The sequence below is a fragment of the Fomitopsis serialis genome (genome assembly GCF_022376445.1).
Source record: "Fomitopsis serialis strain Sig1Antser10 chromosome Unknown B0H18scaffold_212, whole genome shotgun sequence".
Lineage (NCBI taxonomy): Eukaryota > Fungi > Basidiomycota > Agaricomycetes > Polyporales > Fomitopsidaceae > Fomitopsis > Fomitopsis serialis.
This window is the reverse complement of record NW_025955172.1, coordinates 1-25,320: the sequence shown is the minus strand read 5'-3', so window position 1 is coordinate 25,320 and position 25,320 is coordinate 1. Positions and strand designations below refer to the sequence as shown.

Sequence of the window (25,320 nt, the reverse complement as noted above, 5' to 3'; positions counted from 1 at the left end):
GCCCTGACATTGGTATGTCCTCCTCTCCCCGTAGGCCGCTCCACCGAAAGTGACTTATAGGTGCTGTAGACTTTTCACGTTCCTCAAATCGCGGACTCGTACGCACGTATAGAACCGCTCGGCGTCAACATCTGGCCGAAGAACGCCTGTCATCAGCTCACCACCGAAGACGCTACCAGCAACAGCCGTTCGCCGTCAATCTCTCCAGGGCCAAGTCGCGCTGGCCACTCAAGTAGTGCACGGGTCAACATTGGCTCTCAACGTTCAACAGCCCGAAAGGCTCGCCCGCGGGGCGCGCACGCACACGGACGACGTAGTTGAAGTCGAAGTCGGGCGGTCACCATCGATTCTCGAGCTGTGGGCTCATGGCTGCGTATAAGTAGCGGACGTTATGGCACTCGACGTGGCCGTTCAGGCGGCCAAGGCTTTGCTGTTATGGCCGGCGACGACGGCCGGGTATAGGCGTCGATGCCCCGTGGCTACGACCGACAATGTGCGCGGCTTAGCGACAGATGGATGGGGTAGCCCTTCGACTGGTGCGCCTTGCGCGGGGGGATCCCTCTCGCGCGAAGCGTGGGGATCGTACGATTGCGCCTGTTCGTGGAGGATGGGACTGGAGACGGGCATGTCGAAGACGTCGCCTAACTGATGTTACTACTGGTAAGCCCTCACATGCAGTGCGCATGCATTACGAATCACCCTCTCGGGTGGCAGGGACGGTCCAGGTATGATGGTCAAGCTGCTTCCATCAGGCACAATATCATTCTGTTTGCGTGCAGAGACGGGATCTCGACCGAAGTTCATCGTTCAGCTCCGGCAACAGGCATGAATTAACAGCAGAATTCGCTCACTCCACAGGACGGCGATCCATACACGGTTCAATCATATATAAGCTCCATAACTCTGATTCTCCAGAGAGAAAGCGAACAGTGCCTGCGACGGTCACAGTAGGAGCCGGGACGAGCGTTGCGATGCCGGGTCGCACCTGAGGGCGGCAGGTTGCAACAGTCAGCCCCGTGCACCTCGTTCGCGCCCCGCTTTGAGCCAGACCGCTCGTCCAGTCTGTTAGCCATATCGAACGCGTGTCGTCTCCCGGGCGGGAGTCCACTTCCTTCATACATAGACTCAACTCGTATATAGACCCAACCCCGATCTTATTGCGCCCGCGTCTTCTGCTACTGTACATACACACTACTGCTACGGTCACTGCCTCGACACCCCACTCCACTCCACTCTCCTACTTTACAACCTCAAGCTCTCGCTTCGGCGATGAGCTCATGCTCAGCCTGATCCTTATAGAACATACCCGTACTTACTCGTAGAGCCAGAGTCTTGTCTACATAGGGCTAGGCCCTCGCGGACAATAAAAGGAATCAAAAAAAAAAAAAAACTCTGATTCTGCTCATACTTACTATCGTACACACGCAGCAGACTTCTCACCCTCCCTCTCCTCTCCCCGGTTGCGAAGCCCGCCCTCACCAAGTTGCAACTTCACGACCTCTTTCGCTGCGCCGTTATTCAACTCCTCCGAGTGCTCAAAATCGATCTCCGCGGCAGCGACGCCCTCTCGCATACGCTCTACGCTCGTCGTTCACGGAAGCCGACCTCGACCGCCGGCGCACTCACCCAGCCTCAGGTTCAGCACCGTTGGCATTCATGCAGGCTTTCACCGTTATTCTCAACATCCACTATTGTACGAGTCATCCTGCCTGCAATAATATGTGATTGTGACTAAGTGCTGGAGTAGGCGTTTGAGGATCGCGTCGCGCGTGTACAGCCTGTATGCTCCAAGGCAGTTCGAGAGTTTCATTTACTGGAACCTCAGATCTCAGAAGCGGATGCCGCTCCGGACATGCATTGCCTCCTCTGGATAAGAGTGACACCGATGTGTCCCTAAACATAAGCGCGAACCTACATGAGTAACGATGAGTCTGGAGAGACGAAGCGACGTACATGCCCAAGACGCGTCGCGGCCTGTTGCTAATCGCATCTAGAATGGTTCCCATCCTCGACGTGCACTCATGACCACTCCCACCGGGCCATATATAGTTACTGCTCGGGATGTTTGACATGCACGGCGATTCATGAGCAACGTTTCAATAACTGATCCTCAAAGTCCCGAGCACGCATGAGCGAGTCTTCACGTTACGATTCCCACTATGGACGCAACAATGTACATGACGCGTACGACAGGCGCAGAGATATCGTAACTGCCCCATGATTATGCTACGTCCACTCAATCAAGCTCATATGCCTCGAAGTCACGCTCGAGCAACTCGCCGTCGAGGTCATAATCCCGGGGATGATGTTGGGCTCCCGCCCCATGCCCGGCGCCGCCGTGCTGTCCCATGCGACCGATCCACGGATGAGGCTCAGGCGGATAAGGCCCCCTACTCTGGCCCGGGTATCCATGCTGCGCGAAGTGAAAAAGTGTTTCCCCCGCTGCCTGCATGTACTGCGCGTTTCTCTGCGGAGCCCTCTGCGCATGCTCCCTGGCCTCCCTCTCGGCGCGCTGGTGAGGCGATTCCGGATCAGCGTTGTTGCGCGCCTCGAGGTCCCGAGAGAGGAGGTCGTCGTAGTAGCCGCGCTCCACCAGTCCGTCGAGGAGCTCACGCTCAACCATGGAGGCATCCTCGGTCGTCCGACTGTTATTGCATGCTCGGTCATCAGATAATAAGATTGTATGGCGAGGGGCTCACATGAACAGCTCGCCGTCGAGGTCATACCCCCGGGGATGGGACCCGGCTGTCTGAGGGCGGATCGGCGTGGGTCTTATCAGAGGCGGACTCCCAGGTCTGGATTGCTGAGCTGAGCTGCTCGAACCCGCGTGCGGATGAGGCGTCCCAGAGGACTCAAGTGAACCGCCCCGGCCCTTCTTCATCTTCCCAAGCACCGACGCGGCGCGCTCCTGTTCAGTCATTGGCGTTGGACTGTTACGTGAACCGCTCGGGCCCTTCTTCATCTTCCCAAGCACCGACGCGGCGCGCTCCTGTTCAGTCATTGGCGTTGGACTGTTACGTGAACCGCTCGGGCCCTTCTTCATCTTCCCAAGCACCGACGCGGCGCGCTCCTGTTCAGTCATTGCCATTGGACTGTTACGTGAACCGCTCTGGCCCTTCTTCATCTTCCCAAGCACCGACGCGGCGCGCTCCTGTCCAGTCATTGAACTACGCGCCTCGAGGTTTCGAGAGACGAGGTCGTCGTAGTAGCTACGCTCAACCAGTGCATCTTGGAGCTCACGCTCAACTATGGAGGCATCCGCGGTCGCGCGACTGTTGTTGTATCCTTAGCCATGAGACAAGAATAAATAGTGAGGGACTTACATAGTGACCGGGCAAGCGAGTGCAGGAGCAGTTGCCGCCGCCAGAAGGACAGCAGAGGAGAGCGTAGAGTAACGCATGATGTCCTGTAAGCACTGGGGTCGTTACGAAGGATTGTGGAAAGAACGTGAGTCGTCAAAAAAGACAGCGAGGCTGGACGAGGGCAAGGAGTAAGTGCAACATTAAAACCACACCGTCGCTGAACACTCACTTGCCGGCAACCTACTCGGTGGGCTCGAAATAAGAAGATGAGCTGAGGGATACGGCAGGCATAACTCTCCTCTTATACACTGGTATGCGCGGCCGCGCCACCGGCTTGCGATCACAGCAGCGATCTAAGACCGTTCATCGCATCAGCTAGGGTCGTTGTGCTTATGTGACAAGTCATCGCATTTGGATGATGGCGATTCACGACGGACGCAGCCTGTTGCATATATGCACAATTTACCCGTCGAGTATGAGCAGCGGCCTGCTGTTGCAGAGGGGAGCAGACTGGCGGCTTTCACAGTCAAATAATAACCAGACTATCCATTGTCAGCACAAAGCTCCGGTGATGTACAGTGGGGGACGACTCGGTACTCATCGTTCTGTTCTCAGCTGCGATGCTCTTGCAGAGTGAGAGCATCCATCCGAAGCCCATATGATGGGAGATTGCATCACGACTGCTTCGATCTTCGACGATGTCGATCAACCCCGATCACCCCACCGTGTCACCACTGTATGTGACGATGCTGCAGGGGCTTGACAGAAGAGCCGCTCGAGTCAATCTGGGGACGTCCTGGATATGCGAACGTCCTTCGGTAAGTACTTCGTTGAGCCAGTTGGAGGCGAAGTCGTCGCCGATGCAGAAGGAATCAAGAAGGAAATAGGCTCAACAGTAACAATCAGGTCCATCGCAGGCGCATATGAGGCAGTCTTGATCTCATATTGCTGATACCATTCAGTACTGTACTGGTTGCAGTGCCACTGTTAGCGGGATCATTGTTTCACCTCACGGATGGTGAGTAGACGAACCTCTTGAGCGTCGGTTGTAATGGTGCATAGCATGCGTGTCTATTACCACAGTAATAAGTAAGCAGTACCAGGAAGGATCGATACAAATCGACGGACGCTACACAAGGGTTAGTAGGTCGGGCCGGCTGTAAGCGTGAGCAAGCCTTTGGCCGCGAGCAAGGTCAAAATTGTTCTTGCACGAGGTCAAAGGGCCACTCAGCCGGGCATCGCCATCATCTCCGTGTCATTGTCAACGTACGAAGATCAATCGGTCTGCGAAATGGAATCGCCGTACCCCGGGGCTCTTGCCCTGAAACACTGTTTCACGGGAATGTGCGGCAGGTGTTACTCTGTACCGGATTTATGCATCTAGTCGCTGTCAGAGTAGCAGGAAGAGTAAGAGGGAGCGATTGCTCTGACGAAAGCATTCATGCTGGCCAATTCGAACGTCTACTTGCGCAGATTTTGGTCTCATTGCTGTCGGTAATCGTGTGTCTGGTACTTGCGGAGAGGACGTATGAGGCCTGAGCATGTGTAGTGTGTTTCTGAGGTGCCGACGATGTCAGTGATATCAGATAGCAGCTAGACGTCACACCAACAGGGAATATACCACAATACATGCGATATCGTAGAGATACCCACAAGAATAGGAACAAAGTGTCCCTTACAATTTTGGCTACGTGGCAGTCTTCATCCAGAGACGAGGACTATATAATGGTTCGTCAGCTCGAGAGGAGTCCAGTCAGCGCTTGCAACGTACGTGTCCATATCCCACGCCACAGGCGCGTCGCAGTCTGTCACGGTGACTGTCGCGACTCGCGTCCCGGCGGTGCCTCTTTCCTGCGCTTCCGCCAGCTCCGTCATTTGCGCAAACGTTCATGCCAGTACACCAGCCACCATCGTGACTGGACCTCTCATGCACCGCGCCAACGCATGCGTATCCAACGTTCAGCCTGAGAATTTGAAGGCGCTCGCAAGTCCGGTAGATGGGTATGGGTCACGAGGACCCAACGACGTCATCCGCCGTATCAGCCACCGCCGCGTCCTCCAGGCTCTGCTGCGACACACCCCCACCGTCAACCGCAGTCTCAGAGCATGCACAGTCGTCTCTAACGCGCTCATTCGTACGATCACTCTGAAGCTGCGATGACCACCGCAAAGATCATCTACGGCACTGCGTGGTATGTGCTGCGACTGCTAGGTCGTTCCGTGATTGACGTAGGGAAATCCAGGAAGAAGGAGCGCACTACTGACCTCGTCGTCAACGCGGTTCTCAATGACTTCCGTGCCATCGACACTGGTACGCACCTGTTCAGTTTCCGTCTCTCAACACGCCTCATCGACGCGATACGGTAGCTGGTCAGCCAAAACACTACAAGTAAACGGGCCTGTTATGGAGAGAACAGAGTTGCAGCTGACAATGACTCTCTGCTTAGCGAAGAACTTGTGGGCGAGGCGCTCGAAATCCTGCAGAACCAACACGGCATCAGGCGCGAGGACCTCTTCATCCAGACAAAGTGAGCCTCCCATCTCACGAGCCTCCCCCTCGTTCCGAAACCTCCCTCTCACCCTGCGAACTCACTCTCACTCACAGGTTCACCTCTCTCGGCGGTCAAGACCGCTCCAAACCGCTCCCCTACAACCCGAGCGACCCCATCCCCACCCAGATTCAAACCTCTGTCCAAAACTCGCTCCGGAACCTGCGCACGACCTACCTCGACAGCCTCCTCCTGCACTCGCCGCTCTCGCGCGTGGCGGACACCGTAACTGCGTGGCGCGCACTGGTCGCGCTGCAGGACGAAGGCACCGTGCACACGATCGGGATGAGCAACACGTACGACGTGCGCGTGCTCGAGCAGCTCGAGCGGGAGACCGGGCGCCGCGTGCAGGTCGTGCAGAACAGGTGGTTCGAGGGGAACGCGTGGGACAGGGAGGTGTGTCGGTACTGTCGCGAGCGCGGGATCCAGTACCAGTGAGTGTCCGCTCTCCTCCCGGATCTCCCAGTCGCCAGTCGACTCTTCCCGCTCCTTGGAATTGTTGATATGCGGCTCGGGACTCACCGTCTACACTATAGATCATTCTGGACCCTCTCCGGCTCGCCCTCGCTCCTCGCGCACCCTTCGCTCCGCGCCGTCGCCCACGCAAAGCACTGCACGCCCGCGCAGGCGCTCTTCAGGCTCGCGCAGATGCACGGTGTCACGCCGCTCTCGGGGACGACGAGCGTTGAGCATATGCGGGAGGACGTCGCTGCCGCGGAGATCGATCTTGAGGAGGAGCTGCAGGGTGGCGCGGTGAGGGAAGTCGTAAAATTGGTGTGGGGTCCGTGAAGGCTGGGCTTCGGGGACTCGTGGAGGGAGGGCGAGAAGTCTCTTGCGTATGTACGATAGTAAGTGTGAGCTGAGTCGATGTTTTGTAGCTTATATGGTTGGTTCGTGTACGGCCCATCGCTGCCCTCAGGTCTGTAGCGTGGTTTCTCTCGTTGATTCATGCCTGCAGCAGGAGCTGAACCTCGGTCGAGCTCCCGTCTCTCTGCTTCTATGCGAACGTCATGTTACGGTCCTTGGGGCAGCTCCAGAGAATCAGCCATTGCCGCACCTCTACCGTCCGAGATATAGATGGTGACGTACAATAGCATGCGAGGGTTTGAAAATCGTAGCGAACAGCGACATCAGTCGAACGACCCTTCGACGTGTCCGTCTTCAGCCCCACCCTCCACGAACAGGCTCAGTCACACGACCACTATGCTTTGCGCGAGAGGACTCCCCCGCGCAATGCGCACCAGTCGAATGGCCACCCCATCCATGCGTCGCTATGCCGCGCGCATTGTCGGTCGTACCCACGGGGTGTCGAAGCCTACCCGCGGCCATTGTCGCTGGACATAGCAACGAAGCCTAGGAAGCCTCAGCGGCCACGTCGTGTGTCATAACGACCGTCCGCAGTGCGGAGCCCACGGAGCCCACAGTTCATAGCCGATGGCCTCCGCAGCCCGTCCTTCCGAAGCTCAATGGTGGCCGCCGCCCGACTTCGACTTCGAGAACGTCGTCCGTGTGCGTGAGCACCTCACGGGTGGGCCATTCGAGCTGTTGGGGGCCAGCATTGACCTGTTGACTACTTGAGTGGCCCCAGCGCAAGTCGGACCTCGAGAGCTTGACGGCGAGGGCTGTTGTGGTTAGGGTCTCCGGTGGTAAGCAGGTAACGGGCGCTCTTCGGCCGGTTGTCGACACCGAGTGGCTCTGCAGCTGCAGGTGAGCACGAACCCATGATTCGAGGAACGACGTACGTGGGCGCGTTCACGGGAGCTGGGCAGCGCGACACATACACTTGTACGCGACTGGGACAGGTCTACAGCAGCTGCAAGTCAATCCCGGCAGAGCAGACTACGGAAGAAGGGACGTACAATCGCCGCGGCGCCAAGCAGATGGTGAGTGATTTGCAAAGGAGGGGCGGAGGCGGTGTAGCGCCATTCACCGACGTGAATACCCTTGCGAAGTTCGGTAGAGGTGGTTAGGAGGAGTGGTGACGCCCGAAGGGAACGCGACACGCATGATGAAGAGAGGGCCAAGGGCTGCGTCGAGCGACGACCGCTACCGACTCGCAAGCGGGACGACATGACAAGGAGTGAGCGAAGAGTGTGTCGGAGAGGTGAATATGCGGTTTCTGCATGTGGGTAGCGGCGCAGAAGGGGTATTTATACGCTGCGGGACGTTGGGCGCATAATGCAGGCGCGGGAGGGACAACAATGGGAGTGGCGACCGTCTCAGCAATGCTTGCCTCGCGTGCACACGCCCCGAGCCCGATGGACGCGACGTATTGCTCATAAGCTAGTAGACGCAGCCAAATGGATTGTAGTGAAACTCACCTCCAGGCCAATATGGTCCAAGCACTACTATCACTGTACCAGAAGTGCAATTTTCGCACTTTTTCCTTTCTGCGGGACGAACCGCTCACCGGAAGCTCTCGGAGTTTGCACTGGCGGATTCCTGAGGTCTGAATATATAGTGTATGATTTTACAGGCCCTGTCCAGGGAGTATGAGAGGGATGCCGAGAGGGAGCAAGGATTGGAACAGTAATGCAACTCTTCTCCGAGGCTCGTCACAGTTCCTGTCACACTGCCGAGTATTGCCGAGGGTTGCCGACTGTGGCTATTGTGGCTGCACGGCGATACAGCAATGCAACCAACATGTTCATGCTACCTTGTGCTATCCAAAACACCTTGTTCAGTCGCCGGAGAGGCCGTGGATGTATTTATATTATTCTGATAAACTCATAGGACTGGCATCTCTTACAGTATAGTAAGTCATAATGTTGAGAAGCCATAACGAGTCGACTACTTCGACTCTTCTGGAGGTGCTATACACCGATCCTTCCTCAGTTCATGAGTTGTATTTTTCTCCAGTGATTATTAGCTCCCCGCATGTCAAATGGAGGATGGCATGGCCATTAATGCCTGCAATGCCTTGTCCGGCGGGCGAGCAACAGTAGTGCAACTGCTGCGATCGTAACCGCATATGGTAACTGATAAGGAGCGGAGTTGAGATTGCTGATCTTGGGTGGCTTTCCGTCACGCTCTGACCACCGCTCAGACGTCTTTCCTGCTCAGAAGTTGCAACAAGAGACGGAAGGCTTCGGAAAAATATGAGGAACATATTATATGGTAATTCAATGCACCTTTGAGACCCACAGACGAAGCGCCCAAGGGATGCGGTCAGCCGAGACTGTACCAGTGCCATTATTGAGGCGCGGAAGGCATTCATCGATTTCTTCTCCCCAAATGCGCTACACATTCAATTCACTAAAGTACACAGAAACATTGAGTACGAGGTAAAGAACATTGTACAAAAATTCCAGAATATTTGACGGGACGGATGAAACGGGAGTTGAGTAATTGCATTACTGTCGCGATTGCATTGCAGGGCCACTGATAGTATCTATTAAGCTCCCTGCATCTCCCGCCAACTCAGCTGTGTACTCGGGATTGAGCATATAGCCAAGGCGTAGATTTTCAGCAACTCCCGTTGGTACGCTAATGCGAGATAAACGGACAAGACGTGGCGTGACAGCGAGGGAGCGCTCGCGATGGTTGGGTGCGGGATGGACGACGACAGGGCGGCAGCGGAGGAAGGTTGAGATCGGGGGGAGATCTCTCAGCCACAGACGCGACAGCGCGGCGTCGGTGGCAGCGACGAGCCATACGTGCGTACCATCATAACCCACCCATTCTTGCCGCTATAGCATAGACACTCATTCCATCTTTGCGTCAGAGTCATTCACGCCGCGTCGCCCCCGCCTCCCGCAGTCGTCCTCCGGCACCGGTCGACCCGGGTCCCGCAGCCTCGCAGTGTAAACGCAATACGCCTCGCGACTCACATGCCCATCGCAGGAGGACTCTCCCGGAGGGATCATGCAACTCGGAAGACCATCCGTGTGCTTCTCTATGCCGTCCCAGCGGATCCCCTGGCGGAGAGGCGTGCACGGGCTTGCCCGCATCCCGCCAGGCCCTATTGCGCTGGTTTGTCTGCCGTGCCATCCTCAAGTCGAGGCTGAACGCCGGCGCCGCGGCGCCGTGCCTAGTAGGAGCATGCGTCATTTACGGGTAGTCTTTCACATCGTAAGAGTCCAGGTCGAAGTCGGTACGTGCGCATGTCCTCGCTACTAGTGTCCCGCTCTGCCTCTGAGACTGTCATGACCCGGGGCAGGGTCCGATGTAGGGCCCGGTGTACCGGTGATGGCAATGGGTCGTCATCCTCGCGGGCGAATAGCGAGGCTCCGGCGTCCGTTCTGGGTAGGGGGGGCTGAGTGGGTGCAGGGCCTACTTGTTTGGAGGCGCCTTCATATCCCCCTCAAATTCCCTCGTTGTGGCTACGGATGGTTCGCGCACGTCTTCGGTGACGTATCTGTAGCGCAAGAGAGCACGTCGTGAGTCGCTTGTTTCTACGGGGCGAACGAGGTTGGGGACACTCACGTACGAGAGTAGCGCCGCCGACGCTGCGCTGGGTCATCAGAAACCCCCGTAGTGCGTAATGCGCGGAATCAAAGTCTGCGCGAAGGGCGCGGAGGTCGCTCCGCGGAGTGGTTAGGAGGAATGGTAACATGCGAGACAAACGCAGTCTGGGATGCGGCAAGTCGATGGGCGACGGGCGGTCGCATGATGGTGGGTGTGCTCAGCGAGGTGAGCTTAGGTCGAAGTGCGAAGGGGCGTGGGGAAACGATAGAGAGCGAGACCGTATTTATACGTTCAGGGCGCCACGCAGGGGTCAGAGAACAAGGACGCATGGCAATTGGAACCACAGGTGGCCATTTCCAAGCGTCGCGATCGGTGCGCCATGTGTCAAAGCGTTTGCCACTCCTGCCTCCTGGATGCGTGGCAACGACACGACTGGGTTTCCTTTTCGGACGAACAATCGTGGACGTGGCATACCGTCTCTCGCCGCGTATGGGCCTAGGGGCGATTGCTGGTCAGCTGGGAGGTTCGCTACCGCAGCAAGCACTCTTTCGTCCAGTTCGAACATCCCTTGTGTGGCTGCGGACTCAGTAAGCAAAATTGAGCAGTTGATTGACCCGTTGGTTCCCCCATGACGGTTAGCGCAATTGGGCTGACAATGCCACGTAGTGTCCCGGGCCCTGACAACCGAAGGCGATCCAATCCAAATCAGGTCGTCGCCCCACAAAGCCACCGGTTGTCACCATATCACGCTTTGGCCCGACGAACAATGCCCGCGGGTTGCCAGCCCAGGTATAAATACCGCAGACACTCCCACCGAGCTTGCATCTCAACCACACAGCTCGACGATGCCTCGCCTCAGACAACCGCACCTCTCCATCAGCCCCCCGTTACCATTCCTCCTACACCAACAGGCAACGCCCACTTCAACGAGAGCGCAAGGGGTAAGAGCTTCCTCCGCCACTTTCAGTCACGCACTCGACTGCGTACGTCCCCTTCCCCATTCTACCACCTCTATGATCGTCAAGCCTGACGCGACGAGCTACCCCGCAGGCCTTAGAATGCTCGCGTAGCCATCGGCCACGGCCCCACCTCCGGCTGCGCCTGCACCGCAAGCCCGCGCAACTAGCCCGCGCCGTAAGCGACAAGGGACGCGAGGGCTGATCCACACCTACAGCCGACATTCATCGCGGCCGCGGGACCATGGCAGCCAAGGCTGCTCCACCCCTTCCATCCATTTTCTTTATCGCGTGCGAGGGTCGTCAGACCTCATGTGCGCCGGCCGTGCTTGGTCCGTCGGGCATTCCCCGTAGCCGGAACTCCCGCCCATTTCAAGCATCCGGACGCGCTGCGACACGCCCGTCGATATCGGTCGATATTCGTTTCTGCGATGGTGGCACGGCCGGCGGGTGTGCGGCGCAGGACTCAAAATGTGCAGCTTGAGGTAAGCATTGGACGTACTCGACTGCGAGGTGCCCAGCTAATGCGGCGACGTTTGGGAGGAATCTACAAGTTGCGCGGAACCGTGCAGTCGCACAATGGGATGCAGACGGACTTGCAAGGGGCCCCTGACACGGCGCGGGTGAACGGCCATCCCCCGCTGGGATGCTTCTGGAGCGGGACAGTCGTCTTGCTTGTGAGCACTTCCAGCTGTGAATGGCCTGCGTGCGGTTGAGCCTCGCAACTGGACGGTCATTGGTGGCCTCCGTGTGTCGACCGAGGAGTTGCGTCTGGCGTCGAGTCCCATTATTCCATCGAGTGTGTGAATACTCGACAGTTTGCTTTACCGCACCCAAGTACACGTTGATCTTAAGCCGCCGCGTGGCTGTGGGTGTGAATACACTAGGTACTCGAGTGCAATTAGTAGATGCCGTAGCTACTTAATAGGGCAGGCGACGTGTCAGTGGTCGACGCCCTGTGGCTGAGGAGATCCTTGCCCGATCGGTGACTCAGCGGCTGTCCGTCATCTTCAGCGGCAACTTCCACGACGATTTGCGTCTGTCGATGATGTCTCCTCGGTACTTACCCAAGGACGCTCACGAGAAAGCCTTACGTGAGGATGCATGCACAGCTTCCGCGCGTCATCGTGGCTCCGATCGTCAGATCACAACTAGCAAGTACTGTTGCCTAGGCGATGAGAGGTGCGTCACCCATCCTACTGTGCCTCGCCCGAGACGTCTGCAGCAGACTGCATCAAGCTACGTCTCTACCAAGCCTTTGCGGCACCGTTTTCTGATCGTTATATATCCCAGTATATCCTACGCAGTCGTGTTGCGGTGGCTGTGCAGTGGGTGGTGATCGACAGATCGCCAAAGGTACCTGAAGGTGATTGCGATGCAATCTCCGCATCACGGCACAGCGACGCCGACGTCATTCCCCAGTCTACATCCCCGATGCTTTGTGCCGGCAGTGGCTAGTCGAGTTATCGTCCCGCCAGTCTGCAGCAGCAGGCCACGCATACTCGACGACGAGTGAATGGCTCACGTGCACCAGGCTGCGGCGCCAGTTGGAGCGCCGCCATGCGACGCAAGTCGAAGCGTCTGCGCCACCATCATGAAGCGACGATCTGTCAAGCCTGTCAAAGCCTGTCAACTTGAAGCCAAAAACTGTCAAGCACGATGATCCGAGCGGGTGAAAATCTGAATAAACGCCACAAGACAAGCTTGTCTTCGCTGCTGTTATTCCAAGTCCGGAAATGCTGGCGTATAAAGGGAGAGCTGCGCCTGACAGATCCCTCAGCTCTTCTTCTCCTTCGAGCCCACCGAGTAGGTTGCCGGCAGGTGAGTGTTCCGCGACAACGGTAGTTCGAATGTGCACTTACCCCTTGACCCCCTCCAGCCTCGCTCTTTTTTTTTTGTTTGACGACTCACGTTCCTTCCACCGAAGTCCATCGTAACGACCCCAGTGCATACACGACATCATGCGTTACTCTACGCTCGCCTCCGCTGTCCTTTTGGCGGCGGCAGCTGCTCCCGCGCTCGCTCACCCGGTCACCATGTGAGCCCCTCGCTGTTGATTCTTATGTCATAGCTGACCATACAATAACAGTCGCGCGACCGAGGATGCCTCCATAATTGAGCGCGAGCTCCAGGACGGATTGGTGGACCGCGGCTACTACGATGACCTCGCGTCTCGCGACCTAGAGGCGCGCCGCAACCCCGCTGACCGTGCGGCTAAGCAAATGGCCGCAAACATAAAGAAGAACGCGGGCAAGCCCAAGCCTCACCGTCCGGACGTGCATTTGCCGAGCGGCCAAGCTCGACACGCCGATTCTGGGCCTCGTCCGTCTCATCCGCACCCGAACCGCGCCCGGAGCGACGAGATAGTCGAGCGTGACCTGCCGGGACGCAAGGGGCCTAAGCGACCCATTGGTCCTCCTCCCCTTCACCCAGGCCCTGATCCTCGTCCGCGACCCCGAAGCGACTACTACGACATAGTCGCGCGTGACCTGGAGGCACGTAGGCAGCCCCCTCGTCCCCCTCGTCCCGTTACCCCTCCCCCTCCCGCGCCCAGGCCTTGGGCGCCCCCTCGTCCCGCTACTCCTTACTACCCGCGACCCCGGGGCGACAATGAGTGGTTTGCCCGGGAGTACGACGTCGACGGCGAGCTGTTCGAACGCGGATTTGAGATAGATGAGCTTGACTGAGCGGACGTACGAGCATGATCGTGGGGCCATCCCGATGTATTTCGTGCCTGTTGTACGCATTGAGTTCTTTTTATTGCGTACCACTTGTAATGTGAATCGTAACGTGAAGACTCACTCACGCATGCTTGATATTTTGAGTGTTGCTCATGCATGCAACGCCATGGTATAAGCCAGCATCTCGAGCAGTCGGAGTGGTTTGAACACGGAACTGCCGGGAGAATTGGTACGTCGCGAGTGGGTACAGACTGATTACAGGCAACGGCGCGTCTGCTAGGGCTGTAGCGTGGCTGGATTCAGTGTACGTCATGCGCCGCATCCACCAGTCAACTTGTTATGTTGCCAATGTGTCAACGGGGGGTTGCGAAATATGCTACACCCCTCGGAGACGCAACCTCAGGCTGATCGGCCCAGTCTCTCACCGCTGACATTCCTCTTAATCAGGTAGTACCCCAGCCCGTATGCTAGCTGTGGCCAGCCCGACCGCGGCCAACTGGTAGCGCAGCAGCCATCCGAAACAAGGATCCGCTCACCCACCGAGGCTCGTGTGTCCGCTTACTACTGGCCGTGATAGGATCTTATCATGACCAACGATAAGCAGGCGAGACAGCGCACTCGAATGCCTTGGGACGACGCGCGGTTCTCGGGGAGGACGATGATCGGTACGCAGGATATGCTCGTAGCTGCCTGAAGACGCGACTAGGCAGCTGCAGCAGGACCTTGGTCGTACTGGGGAACAGCAAAGGTACGTCCAACCTCTCACTGCATCTTCAAAGACTCAAGGCCGATCATTCGCAGTGTAGTCTTGAGGAGAATCGTGGCCGAGCGCACCGTACCGAGTCATTCCCTAGGTGGTGTCTTCTTCGAAGATGTGCCTGCTGCTGACAGCGTCCGTTGGACTGGCTTGTAGTCCGTTTGAAAGGTCAGGTCACTGAATCGCGAGCCACTTCTATTAGGACGGCTGACTCTCCTCGAAGACAAACCGATCTCAACAGGCGACGGGCATGTTGGCCAGGCTAAGGTAAGCTGATACCTCCCCAAGACTGACATTCGTCAGCTTCACTGATCACTAGCACTTGCGATGGCAGTTTTGCACAGGGAGAATGACTTTGCATTTGTGCAGAATCAGCTGCAGATGCGGCTGCGTCTGGAGGTGGACGTCCATTCAGTGCGGTCTGCGCGGGAGAGTCCTTTCGCGGGAGCGTCCGGATTGCACGACCAGGCTCGGCGTGAACGCATTCGCGCATGCCTCATACGCATAGCACGGCAGAAGTGTCTTCATTGTCTTCACCTCGCTCAAACCTGCGAGGCGGCAAATCGTTACTACTAGCCATCACGACAATGGTACTAAGAGGATCATCAGTCGCGAGTGATAGGAGGGATGGAAGGCTACGACTGAGTGTATCTCGTTACCTCTGTGCTACGCAATGGCCTCGGAACATGATGCCACCGTATGTCTCCGTCCCTCGGAATATGCGCGATCCAGCCACGTCTCTGCCTCATCGTGTCCTCTTACCGTGAGCACGCCCTAGGACCCGCCTTCTCGAGGGGCGGGACAGCGGTTGTTGAGGCTTCCTGGAGAACACGACGAGATCAGAACGCGAGGAGTACGAAGATAGCTGCATACGCACTTTGGAATGTGCGCTAACATGGCGTCAGTCAATGCTGCGACGTCTCGTTGGTTCTTGTACTCCGTGTGCTGGCCGTTGCGGTAGATCAATAGTGTCCTAAACGACAGCCCGCAATGACATCCAAGAATTACGGAAGTCAAGAGCGTGGAGCTACGTACGGATAGCCCTGGATGCCGCTGGCCTTACAGATCTCTGACTCTGGAGCCTTGGAGCAGTCGATCTTTGCAAACTTCGCAGTGCCTTGGAGGTTTGTCGCGGTTCTCTCATAAATGGGAGCCAACGTCTGGCAATGTGGACACCTGAGCACGGATAAGAAGAGTCAGAGGATGCCCTTGCGCCGAGAGATTCACATACCACGAGGCAATGAATTCAACCATGATCAGCGGCTCGTGCTTGACTACGGAGTCAAAGTTGGCTGCAGTCAAGGTAATGACTTGCGAGGCCGCGGAGGTGGAAAGAAAAGCAAAGAATGCCGCGAGAGAAAACGCAAAGGGGAACCGCATAGTGCAGGCGTAGAAAGAAAGAGACAAAGGTGGATGTCTGTAGCCCGATAGAATGTTTGACAATGATGGCGTCTGTCCCGCAGATCGATATACCAAGTGGTTCCTAGGATGGGGGATTCGGCTGAGACGTCACTGCAGGCAATTTATGTGAGGATGCATCTACGGCACCATTAGCCCACCTACCCACCCCTGCGCCACTTCGTCAAAGGTTTCCATCCCAGGAGTGCAGGCCTCAAGTGTCAATGTGACAGTTACATCCCAAACACCATCCGCCACTGCGCAGGGACTCAGGGGAAAAGTCGGTGAGTACCTGTTCTGTCCAAACACGTTTTTGAGCGCCATCAAGTCGACGTACCTGTAGTTGGCGCCGTAACGGTCACTCGGCATCGCAAGAGCACACTGGTGCTTGAATTGTCGAAACACATTGACGCGGCTCGGCATCAATCCACCTATAACCAACCGAGTTTCAGCCACACCCATTCGCGTCATGACTGAGTCCGCACAAGATAACTCACTATGCCCGCAATACGGGAAGGTATGGCAACACCCGGGAATATAGCGATTGTATCTTCAGGAAAAACGCGCACCGCTGATGTACATACCTACGGGATTCCGGAAGCCGATATGAGTGAACGGCTTTCAATCGCCAGCGTCAGAGCATCGCAGCCAGACCGTTAAATTGGGACGCAACCATCCGTAAGGTAGCCTACAAGCTTTTCGCCCGACTGCGTGCATGGTCCATACAGAGATGTCCGTCCGAAGCGATTGAGAGTGTCAGCGCGAACTCCGAGCCGGTCCTTGCCCGAGTAGCTGGTACTGACAACGCAATCTCTGCAAGCTACAGAAGACGCACATCAGCGGACTGCAGAGGGCTTATGAGGAGCTGCGGACCTATCGAATAGGCATCATCAAACGGAAGGTGCTGAGACGGTGAAGGGCCTGCGGCCGAGCAGGATGTCATGATTGAACATCGAGTCCGCTATTCCGTGGTTCCTATTCGCGAGACGCTGAGACTCGTCATAAGAGCCGGATATGGCCCAAATCAACCATGCTCATGGTCAAATGAATTTCTCGGCGCAGACGATGTGATACATGGAGCAGCACTGCGTAGGAAACGTCAGTAGCGACTGTGATGTCAGCTCAGGAAGTTTCTCTAGTGCTGTCAACCAACTCACCTGCATATATGCATGCTACGGCACTACCATCGCTTCCTGGTGCCTGTCAGAAACATCATGGCCTCGCCGGCCATGTGCAATCAAAAGAGCACCCCAAGACTGACTCTTAGCATCAGTACTTCGAATAATTCAGCCAGTAGAATTGGCCCTGCGAGAGGATGAACGTTGTGAGATACGACGACGTGAAAACAATTGGCCCGTATGAGGTGTGAGTTTGGCACAACCACGGACGTGTCGTCGTCGTGCAGCGTCGCGTCCCAGATGCAGTGTCCGAAGCAAAATCAAATGATACCTGTGAAGACCACCCGCACACGCCGCCTTCGAGTCTGTCCGACGCTCACTCTAGTGCGAGTACGCGCTCCAGGGCGAGGGCACAGCGCGCACGATCGGGATTGGGGATGAACGAGACGTACGACGCACGCGATACAGAAGGCTGCGGATTATACTGTCGCGAACGCGGGACACAGTTCCAGTACTGACTCGCCGACCATCCTGCATGCTCTCTCTCTCTCCGCGCCCTCACCCACGCGAGGCACTGCGCCCCTGAAGGCGCTTTTCAAATTTGCGCGGCTGCATGACTTCAAGCCGCTCTCGGGAACTATCAGCGTGCAGTAGATTCTGGAGGACGTCGCCGCGGGGAGATCGACTGGGCCGTAAGGAAGGTCGTGGTTCGCATGTCGGTGTGTGGTCATTTAGAGGGATCTCTGTGGGGGCGAAGGGAGTAACCCGTGTGTTCGGCAGCCGATGCGAGACGAATCAGAATTGAACTTGTTCAGAGGCTGTCTAGTTTCGGTCAGAATGAAGTACTTGACTGAGGACATGGCGGAACAGAGCCTCGCCTCAAAACCGCGTAAGTATCAAGACCATACTACAATCCTTTCCCACACTCAGGAACCATACTGATGTGCCTTCTTACTGTAGATCGCTTGATGGTCCTCCTACCACCACCACCACCACGACTCGTTGAACGACGCCCCCCCCAGCTCCCTGTTGAGCTGTGTGAACATATCCTCGACTTCGTCTGGCCCGATCGCTTAACCCTTCTCTCCTGCGCACGCGTCTGTCGAGCATGGCTCCCACGCAGTCGCCTCAATCTGCTCCGCCAAGGCCGCCTTCGCGACAGCACGCAGGCATGGTCCCTCTCCAGTTTCCTCTCTCGACATGCGGACTGCTGCTCATCCGTAAGGGTGCTTCAGATATCGCCCCGCTACTCAGGGTGGACCCTCACGCGCGCCTTCCCGCTCCTTTTTGTTGGCAAACTCTCGCACGTCGAGCACATCCGCCTCGAGAACCGATGTGGCTTTAACTTCTTCGCCCAGCCGTGGTCTCTGACCACGCTCAGTCAGTTTGTTTACGTGAGGAAGGTGGAAATCAGGGGCTATATGCTCCCGTCGCTGCACTCGTTTGGCCGCCGCGGCCCTCCCAACATAACCACTCTGATTTGCCGGACCATCCGGTGGTCCGCGGTGGATTACTCGCCCGAGTCCTTCAGGCCTGTCTCCGCACGCCTCAAGCTCACCATATGGCCATGTCAGACATCAGATGGTATGATGAGTTGGTCGACATGCTCGCTGACATCGTCGATCTGAGGTCCTTGCCCACCCTGAACATCCAATCCATCCGGAGGCAGGAGCTACAGCCAGTGAACAGACTATTTAATCGACGCTGGTGGTCCCGCGCTCCAGCATCTCGTCCTAGGCTCCAGTCCCACGTCTTGGCCGGCCAGTAATGCCAGTGCGTACACAATATATTCTGGGTTCCATTCATCGTTGATCTCCGGGACGAAGGTGCATTTCCTACACTCACCAGTAATGTCAATCTGCGAACTCTCCGTCTGCATTTCCACGACCGAGGCGAATGGGTCGTCCCCATGCTCTCCCAGCTCGCGTCCGAACCGCGGCCTTTCTTGGCGCTGAAGATCTCGAGTCAGGAGGAGATCTTGGACGAAGAGAATCTGCGTGTACTGCGACTGGATCGTCTCGCCGAAATTGTCACGCAGGACCGTTTGAACCCCAGAGAACTCGTCTTCTGCCACAAGCCGGGCATATCTGGTGTAGACGAGTATCATGCAGAGGTGCGACGGTGCTTACCAGACGCGGCAGCCCGTGGACTTCTGCGTATCGAACCGAGTGAGCTTTTCTGCATCTTTCGAACTGATGTACGTCGGTCGACTCACTCCCGCCACAGGAGATGCTCGTTGGTGGGAGACCTGAGCTTGATCCTTGATCGCGTACACCTGTTACAATGCAACCATGCGACCATGCCCGCGTCTACAGCAACTGCACGGAGTCCCGCATACAACCGCATATCGGACTGTCGTACGTCGTCATCGTGATTGCTGGGATGACATTCATCGCCGGCTTGAACCTCCGGCCGCTCGTCTTCCCCAGTTGTGCGTACGATACCCTTCTTGCTGTGCCATGCGCGCAGCTTCTTTACGAGCCCCATCGGAAAGGCGCACCGCGGGCCTCAGGTCGACGGTCCCAAAACAAGTACGACGCCGAATATATCAGCGAAGCGGGGCGATGAGCTAGCGCAGGTGAAGAACAACGTGGACCAGCTTGTTAACGACTCTCTCGGCTGGCTCTCCTGAATCCCAGTGAACCCGTTCATTCCGAAGATTGTCGCCGAGGCCGTTGCGAGTATCTCCAACGGTCATTTCTCTGCACATCAGCTTACATGTCGTAAGGGTTTCCGGCCCATTGCAACTATTTCTTTCTGATCTCTTCTGTATCAGTACTCGGTCCACGAAGCTTTCCGCACGTTCGCACATTCAAAACATCTGCAGACCGCATCGAGCGCCGTTGCAAGCCTGTTTGCGACATCGTTATATTCAGTCGTGATGCGGTGGGTGTAATTCGATGGGGTGCTCTGGGGTGATCGACATCGCCAAAGATCAATGAAGTTCAAATGTAACTGTGATGCAATCTTCCATCATATGGGCTCGACCACTATGGATGAATGCCCTCACTACTTCGCAGTTGAGCATAGAGTGACGCCGTTCCTCAGTCTACATTGCCGATGCTTTATGCTAACCGTGGCTAGCGCAGTTGAACCTGCCAGTCTGCTCTCCTCCGTAGCAGCACACCGCTCATACTCGACGACAAGGAAATGATTCGCATATGCACCACGCTGCCTCACAGGATCCTCCGTATCGCGAACCGCCATCATCCAAATGCAATGATCCATCAAGCACAATTATCCGACGATGAACGGCGCGATATCATGGAATCGTTGCTGAGATCACAAGCCCGTTCACGGCCACGCACACTAGCTTATAAAAGGAGAGATATGTCTACCGTATCTTTCAGCTCCTTTTCTTCTTTCGAGCCCACCGAGTAGGTTGCCGGCAAGTCAGTGTTCAGCGACGGCGGTAGTCTGAATGTTGCGCTTACCCCATGCACCCCTCTAGCCTCGTTCTCTTTTCTGACGCCTCACGTTCCTTCCACCTGAATTCTTCGTGGGATCTAAATCTGTGTTGCAAACACGACATTATGCATCACTGTGCGCTCACCTCTGCTGTCCTTTTGGTGGCGGCAACGGCTATCGCGTTCGCTCACCCCATCGCCATGTGAGCCCTCGCTATTCATTTTCATCTCGCGGCTGAGCGCGCAATGATAGTCGCTCGGCTATTGATGCGTCCATTGTTGAGCGTGGGCTCCAAGACAGACTGGTGGAGCGCAGCTACTACGATGACTTCCTCTCTGACTTCGAGGCGCGCGACGACAAAGTAGCTCTCGAGATTCAGGGGCCTAAGCCGATTCACCCGAGGGTGAAGGCGCTGAGGAAGGCGCTGAGGAAGGAGAGAAAGCATCGGGGAACGTACGCGGGGACTCCGAGCAGGTCAACTGTGTATGATCCTCGTCTGCTTCATCCGCAGCACCGCGGCCGGAGCGACTACGACGAGATAGTCGAGCGTAATTTGGGGGCACGCAAACCTTGGAGGCCCGCTCGTTCTCCTTCCCCTTGGCCGAACAACACTCGTCCGATTCGTAAGCATCGACAGCAGCCTCGGAGCGACTATGTGTGGTTTGCCCGGGAGTACGAACCCGACGGCGAGCTGTTCGGGCGCGGCTTCGAGGTAGACGAGCTTGACCGAGTGGACGTACTAGCATAATCTTGGGAATGTTACGATGTCTTTCCGCCTGCTGTACGCATCGTGTACATTGTTGCGTATCACTTGTAACGTGAAGACTCACTCATGCGTGCCTGGGAAGCTGATGATGTGTTGCTCATGCATGTTAAGTCATTATACAAGCCAAATATCTCGAGCAGTAACGGTATATAGCCAGGTCGGGGTGGTTTGAGCATGGAGCTGGCGGAAGAATGGGGACGATGTCGATTCTGGTCGCGAGTGCTACAGACTTATTACAGGCTGCGACGCATCTGCTCAGAGTGCAGCGTGCCTGGGTTCAGTGTACTTCATGCGCATGCACAGATATCTAGCGGTCATTAAGTTATCTTCTTGCCAATGTCGAGCGACGCGTCCGAAAAACTGCTGTCCCGAGTCGCTGAGGCGACTCGTGAAAGGTGCGTCCCGCCCTATGTGACCCTTCTCTCTGAGTCAGTCGATAACCTATATCCCGCAGACCAGAAACCTCTCGTACGGAGTCGTCTGGAGCCCAGACGGTGATTCCCCGCTGGATTCCTCTCGAAACAGGACGAAATCGACCTCGCGGAAGGCTTGATGAATCAGATCTTGGCGCCCCCCACTCGACGCATAAAATGGTTGTTTTGCGTGAGGAGGAGGACGTCGCGTAGTCTCCGCGGCAGTCCACGTACAGACCTTATAGCTTCAAAAGCCAGCAAGCGTCTGAAGTACATAGGCAACTTATGTACCTTGGGCAAACTGCGGCAATACTAGTAGCGAGATCGGGACGCGATCTCTCAGCCACATACGCGTTCGGTTCGCTCCTGTGCCCGCCGCCCCTCCTCTCCACTATGACAGCGACGCGATGAAAAGTTCAGAGATCATGACGTGGTCTGTGTTCAAGAAATTTTCTGGGGTCACATTAAAAGTGTACCTGTTGGAACATGCATTTAGGCACGAGCTCGCAAGCTCGGCCGAGATAGTTCCTGAATGAAGATAAGGGAGGTCAGGGTATATAAACCGTAGTTTTCGATGTACCTACCTCACGCGATTGCCCTTCGGGCATCGTCCACGCCCGGGACACTCGCGCTCGTTGACCGCTGTTCCGCTTGTTCTCACACAATCGCGTCAGCCCACCTGGGGGTTTACTACCAGAAGGCTCTGGGGGCAGCTGAAAGCCCGCCGCTCGCTGCGTCGCCGTACCTCGCGTGCATGCTGTCATTCGCCGATACTCTGCTGGCCGTCGCTATGCCGCAGACTCCCGCCGTCGCCGTCGACCCACCTGCCTAGACGAGGCTGAAGTCGTCTACCCGCCGTTGAACGCCGCACGCGCGCCACTGCCGCCGCACGTCGTACGATCGACCCGCTGAACTGAACCGAACCGCCCGGGACAGGGCCAAAGCTGTCCACCGCTGAACCGCCGAACCGTCGCATTGCCCGCCGCTGAGGGCATCGTCGTCGAACCGTTGTCGAACCGTTGAACCGCCCGCCGAGGGTACCGAACCGCCCGCTGAGGGCACTGCCGAACCGTCCGTCGAGGACATTGATTGAACCGCTGCCGTCGCTGGAGATGTTGAAGTTGCCGGATTTGGACGAGGATTGCGCCGCCATACGTTTTACGCCTTACCTTCGCACCTAAGGGTCGCCCGTCGTAGCTCATTGCGAGCATGGACTATCGGCCGGATGTCGGAGTGTTGGAATGGGTGCCGGAGCTGGATGACTGCGAGAAGACGAGGATTTGAGCTTGGGGGAGTGCCGGATGTCGAACTGCGGGGAGTGCGCGTGAGCACTCGCTTGCTTCGCTCGGGGGAGTGTGTTGGAACATGCGTTTAGGCACGAGCTCGCAAGCTCGGCCGAGATAGTTCCTGAATGAAGATAAGGGAGGTCAGGGTATATAAACCGTAGTTTTCGATGTACCTACCTCACGCGATTGCCCTTCGGGCATCGTCCACGCCCGGGACACTCGCGCTCGTTGACCGCCGTTCCGCTTGTTCTCACAGTACCATCCAGCAAGTCCAAGGATGGCGACGAGTATGAAAATACCGTTGCACATCGTAACTTCACGTGCTTCGGCGCGTCAAACAAATCCTGGGTGGCAACATATGTCAACCGGAAATGGAAGGGGGCTAGCCCCCACATGATCACAGGCACCGTGTCGCACCCTGACACGCTGCTTGTAGAAATGAACACGCCGGACGGGCCGTTCTCGGTCCTGAACGTGTATAATGACAGCGAGAAGCATGCGGCGGTGAAGCACCTGCTGAATGTAACTCATGCTCTGCCAGCCGTCTCTGTGATGGTCGGCGACTTTAATCTCCGCCATCCTTCATGGGACAAGCGGACACGTTTTCACAACGAACGCCCACCGCATGGGCGCGAAGTTGCGGAATTATGGGATTTGGCCACGGAGCTCCAGCTCTTGTTGGGCAATTCAGAGGATGGACCTGCCACTTGGCAATCCAACAATGTCATGACCGCTGCGCGTACCTTGGATCTTCTTTGGTACCGTGGTGATCATGAGGTAGTGGACTTCAAGGTCCAGACCCAAGCCAAACACATGAGCGACCATTCGCCGCTCACATGGGCGGTTATTTCCGGTTCTCCTCCGGAACCTGAAGCGACAATACAACGGACGGGCGTTAAGGCGCACATCTTTTGTACGAATGTTGCCAAATTGATATCACGGCTGCCCACCTCGTGGGATACAGCTGATGATATCGAACGCACCGGTGATGACCTATTCAATGGCATCACGGCAGAATGGAAAGCTGGGGCGGCCAAACCTGATCGCACCGGACGCTCCAAATCTTGGTGGAACCTTGAATGCAGTAAAGCAAGCAAGGCCGCCAGAAAAGTGCGCAAACAGTGCAAAATCTCAAGTGCAATGGTCCACCATGCACGGAACACGCTCGGGAACCAATCCCAGCAATTCCGACTCTATTATGAGTGGCACGAACATGTGCAACAGCGCCTCAAGCAGACGCTCAAATGGGTTCGAGCGGCGTCACGCCGCGCGAAGCGCACCTTCTTTGACAACGTGTTGTCGAAGGCCCACCCTCAGCTCATCTCCAATTTTGTGAGTTGGGCTAAACCAAGACGGTTAGACGCCGGTGCACAAATTAAGCGCGCTGACGGCACACCGATCAATTCACAAGCGGAACTCCAAGAGGAGTTCCGTGAACAATTTACGCCTTCCGTCCCGAAGGCAATTGATGAGTCAATCCTGGAGGAACTTCGGTCCTTTGAGAAGCGCTCATTCCCGGATATCTCCAATGAGGAGATATCAGAGAACTTGGCAGACACGTCGAACACGTCTGTCGGGGGTGAAGATCATGTTAATTGGGAATGGGCTAAGCGCATTTTCCACATGATTGAGGAGGTCAGGGACCGCAATGGCAATGTCGTTGATGTTGTTCATTGGGGCCCTAAAGTGTATGCTTTTTTCAAAGCATATTACAATGCATGCATTAAAATGCACAAATTCCCGAGCGCGTTCAAGCGCTCCATTACTGTAGTGATCCCGAAGCCTAATAAGCCGGATTACTCTAAAGCCAAGGCATATTGTCCGATATGCCTCCTCAGCGTCTTTGGCAAGCTCTTTGAAAAGATCCTTGCCAAGCGCATGCAGTTTGATGGCCAGAAATACGGCATCTTACACCCATGCCAATTTGGTGGTACTATACAACACAGTACTGTCGATGCGGGAATGCAGGTGACGCACTTTGTGCATGAAGCCTGGGCCAGGGACCTGACGCCATCTTTGCTTTTGCTGGATGTGTCTCAGTTCTATCCTTCGATCAATCACACAATGATGATTGCGATGCTGAGGAAGCAAGGGTTCGCGGACGATCTCTGCGAATTCTTTGCTGATTACCTTGATGGGAGGTTCACACGATATCTCTTCAATGGGAAGCTTACAGAGCCAACCTTGACCCCCCTTGGAGTGGGACAGGGGTCCGCGCTTTCACCGGTGAAGTCAGGGCTGTATATTGCACCTTTACTTCACAAACATTATCCCGTTGG

The 25,320-nt window shown here is 56.3% G+C and overlaps 10 protein-coding genes across 10 annotated transcripts; 5 read left to right on the top strand and 5 right to left on the bottom strand.

Moving 5' to 3' along the window:
* The first annotated feature begins 228 nt into the window (after nt 1-228).
* B0H18DRAFT_226057 (uncharacterized protein) lies at nt 229-775 on the top strand. The gene is made up of 2 exons (XM_048037205.1): nt 229-660; nt 715-775. Exon 1 carries the CDS (start codon nt 392-394, stop codon nt 647-649), a length of 258 nt encoding a protein of 85 aa, XP_047885695.1. The 5' UTR covers nt 229-391; the 3' UTR covers nt 650-660; nt 715-775.
* A 1,363-nt stretch (nt 776-2,138) lies between these two features.
* Nucleotides 2,139-3,309, bottom strand: B0H18DRAFT_226053 (uncharacterized protein). The gene is made up of 2 exons (XM_048037204.1): nt 2,700-3,309; nt 2,139-2,645 (listed from the first exon to the last, which is right to left on the bottom strand). The coding sequence occupies exons 1-2, from the start codon at nt 3,161-3,163 to the stop codon at nt 2,237-2,239; spliced, it is 873 nt and encodes a 290-aa protein (XP_047885694.1). The 5' UTR covers nt 3,164-3,309; the 3' UTR covers nt 2,139-2,236.
* Nucleotides 3,310-5,459: 2,150 nt separating this feature from the next.
* Nucleotides 5,460-7,047, top strand: B0H18DRAFT_1154903 (NADP-dependent oxidoreductase domain-containing protein; the record flags this gene model as incomplete). The annotated part of the gene is made up of 5 exons (XM_048035759.1): nt 5,460-5,494; nt 5,546-5,613; nt 5,755-5,830; nt 5,908-6,285; nt 6,388-7,047. 5 exons carry the CDS (start codon nt 5,460-5,462, stop codon nt 6,638-6,640), a joined length of 810 nt encoding a protein of 269 aa, XP_047885693.1. The 3' UTR covers nt 6,641-7,047.
* A 2,470-nt stretch (nt 7,048-9,517) lies between these two features.
* Nucleotides 9,518-10,406, bottom strand: B0H18DRAFT_960722 (uncharacterized protein; the record flags this gene model as incomplete). The annotated part of the gene is made up of 4 exons (XM_048042991.1): nt 9,518-9,540; nt 9,682-9,881; nt 10,128-10,245; nt 10,277-10,406. The coding sequence occupies 4 exons, from the start codon at nt 10,404-10,406 to the stop codon at nt 9,518-9,520; spliced, it is 471 nt and encodes a 156-aa protein (XP_047885692.1).
* A 2,706-nt stretch (nt 10,407-13,112) lies between these two features.
* B0H18DRAFT_1051371 (uncharacterized protein) lies at nt 13,113-13,931 on the bottom strand (the record flags this gene model as incomplete). Its single annotated transcript, XM_048030956.1, has 3 exons — nt 13,113-13,260; nt 13,291-13,394; nt 13,482-13,931. 3 exons carry the CDS (start codon nt 13,929-13,931, stop codon nt 13,122-13,124), a joined length of 693 nt encoding a protein of 230 aa, XP_047885691.1. The 3' UTR covers nt 13,113-13,121.
* A 1,270-nt stretch (nt 13,932-15,201) lies between these two features.
* Nucleotides 15,202-15,519, top strand: B0H18DRAFT_225996 (uncharacterized protein). The gene has a single exon (XM_048037203.1). The coding sequence runs from the start codon at nt 15,240-15,242 to the stop codon at nt 15,417-15,419; it is 180 nt and encodes a 59-aa protein (XP_047885690.1). The 5' UTR covers nt 15,202-15,239; the 3' UTR covers nt 15,420-15,519.
* Nucleotides 15,427-16,032, bottom strand: B0H18DRAFT_1126707 (thioredoxin-like protein; the record flags this gene model as incomplete). Its single annotated transcript, XM_048035203.1, has 4 exons — nt 15,427-15,469; nt 15,530-15,625; nt 15,688-15,828; nt 15,884-16,032. 4 exons carry the CDS (start codon nt 16,030-16,032, stop codon nt 15,427-15,429), a joined length of 429 nt encoding a protein of 142 aa, XP_047885689.1.
* A 4,486-nt stretch (nt 16,033-20,518) lies between these two features.
* Nucleotides 20,519-21,324, top strand: B0H18DRAFT_1108944 (uncharacterized protein; the record flags this gene model as incomplete). The annotated part of the gene is made up of 3 exons (XM_048032750.1): nt 20,519-20,560; nt 20,620-20,778; nt 20,829-21,324. Exons 2-3 carry the CDS (start codon nt 20,702-20,704, stop codon nt 21,322-21,324), a joined length of 573 nt encoding a protein of 190 aa, XP_047885688.1. The 5' UTR covers nt 20,519-20,560; nt 20,620-20,701.
* A 1,283-nt stretch (nt 21,325-22,607) lies between these two features.
* B0H18DRAFT_1051360 (uncharacterized protein) lies at nt 22,608-23,296 on the bottom strand (the record flags this gene model as incomplete). The annotated part of the gene is made up of 3 exons (XM_048030955.1): nt 22,971-23,296; nt 22,851-22,852; nt 22,608-22,816 (listed from the first exon to the last, which is right to left on the bottom strand). Coding segments are annotated over exons 1-3 (363 nt in total), but the record flags the coding sequence as incomplete, so codon positions are not given.
* A 558-nt stretch (nt 23,297-23,854) lies between these two features.
* On the top strand, nt 23,855-24,646 carry B0H18DRAFT_889115 (uncharacterized protein; the record flags this gene model as incomplete). The annotated part of the gene is made up of 1 exon (XM_048041260.1): nt 23,855-24,646. A coding segment is annotated over one exon (792 nt), but the record flags the coding sequence as incomplete, so codon positions are not given.
* Nucleotides 24,647-25,320: the final 674 nt, after the last annotated feature.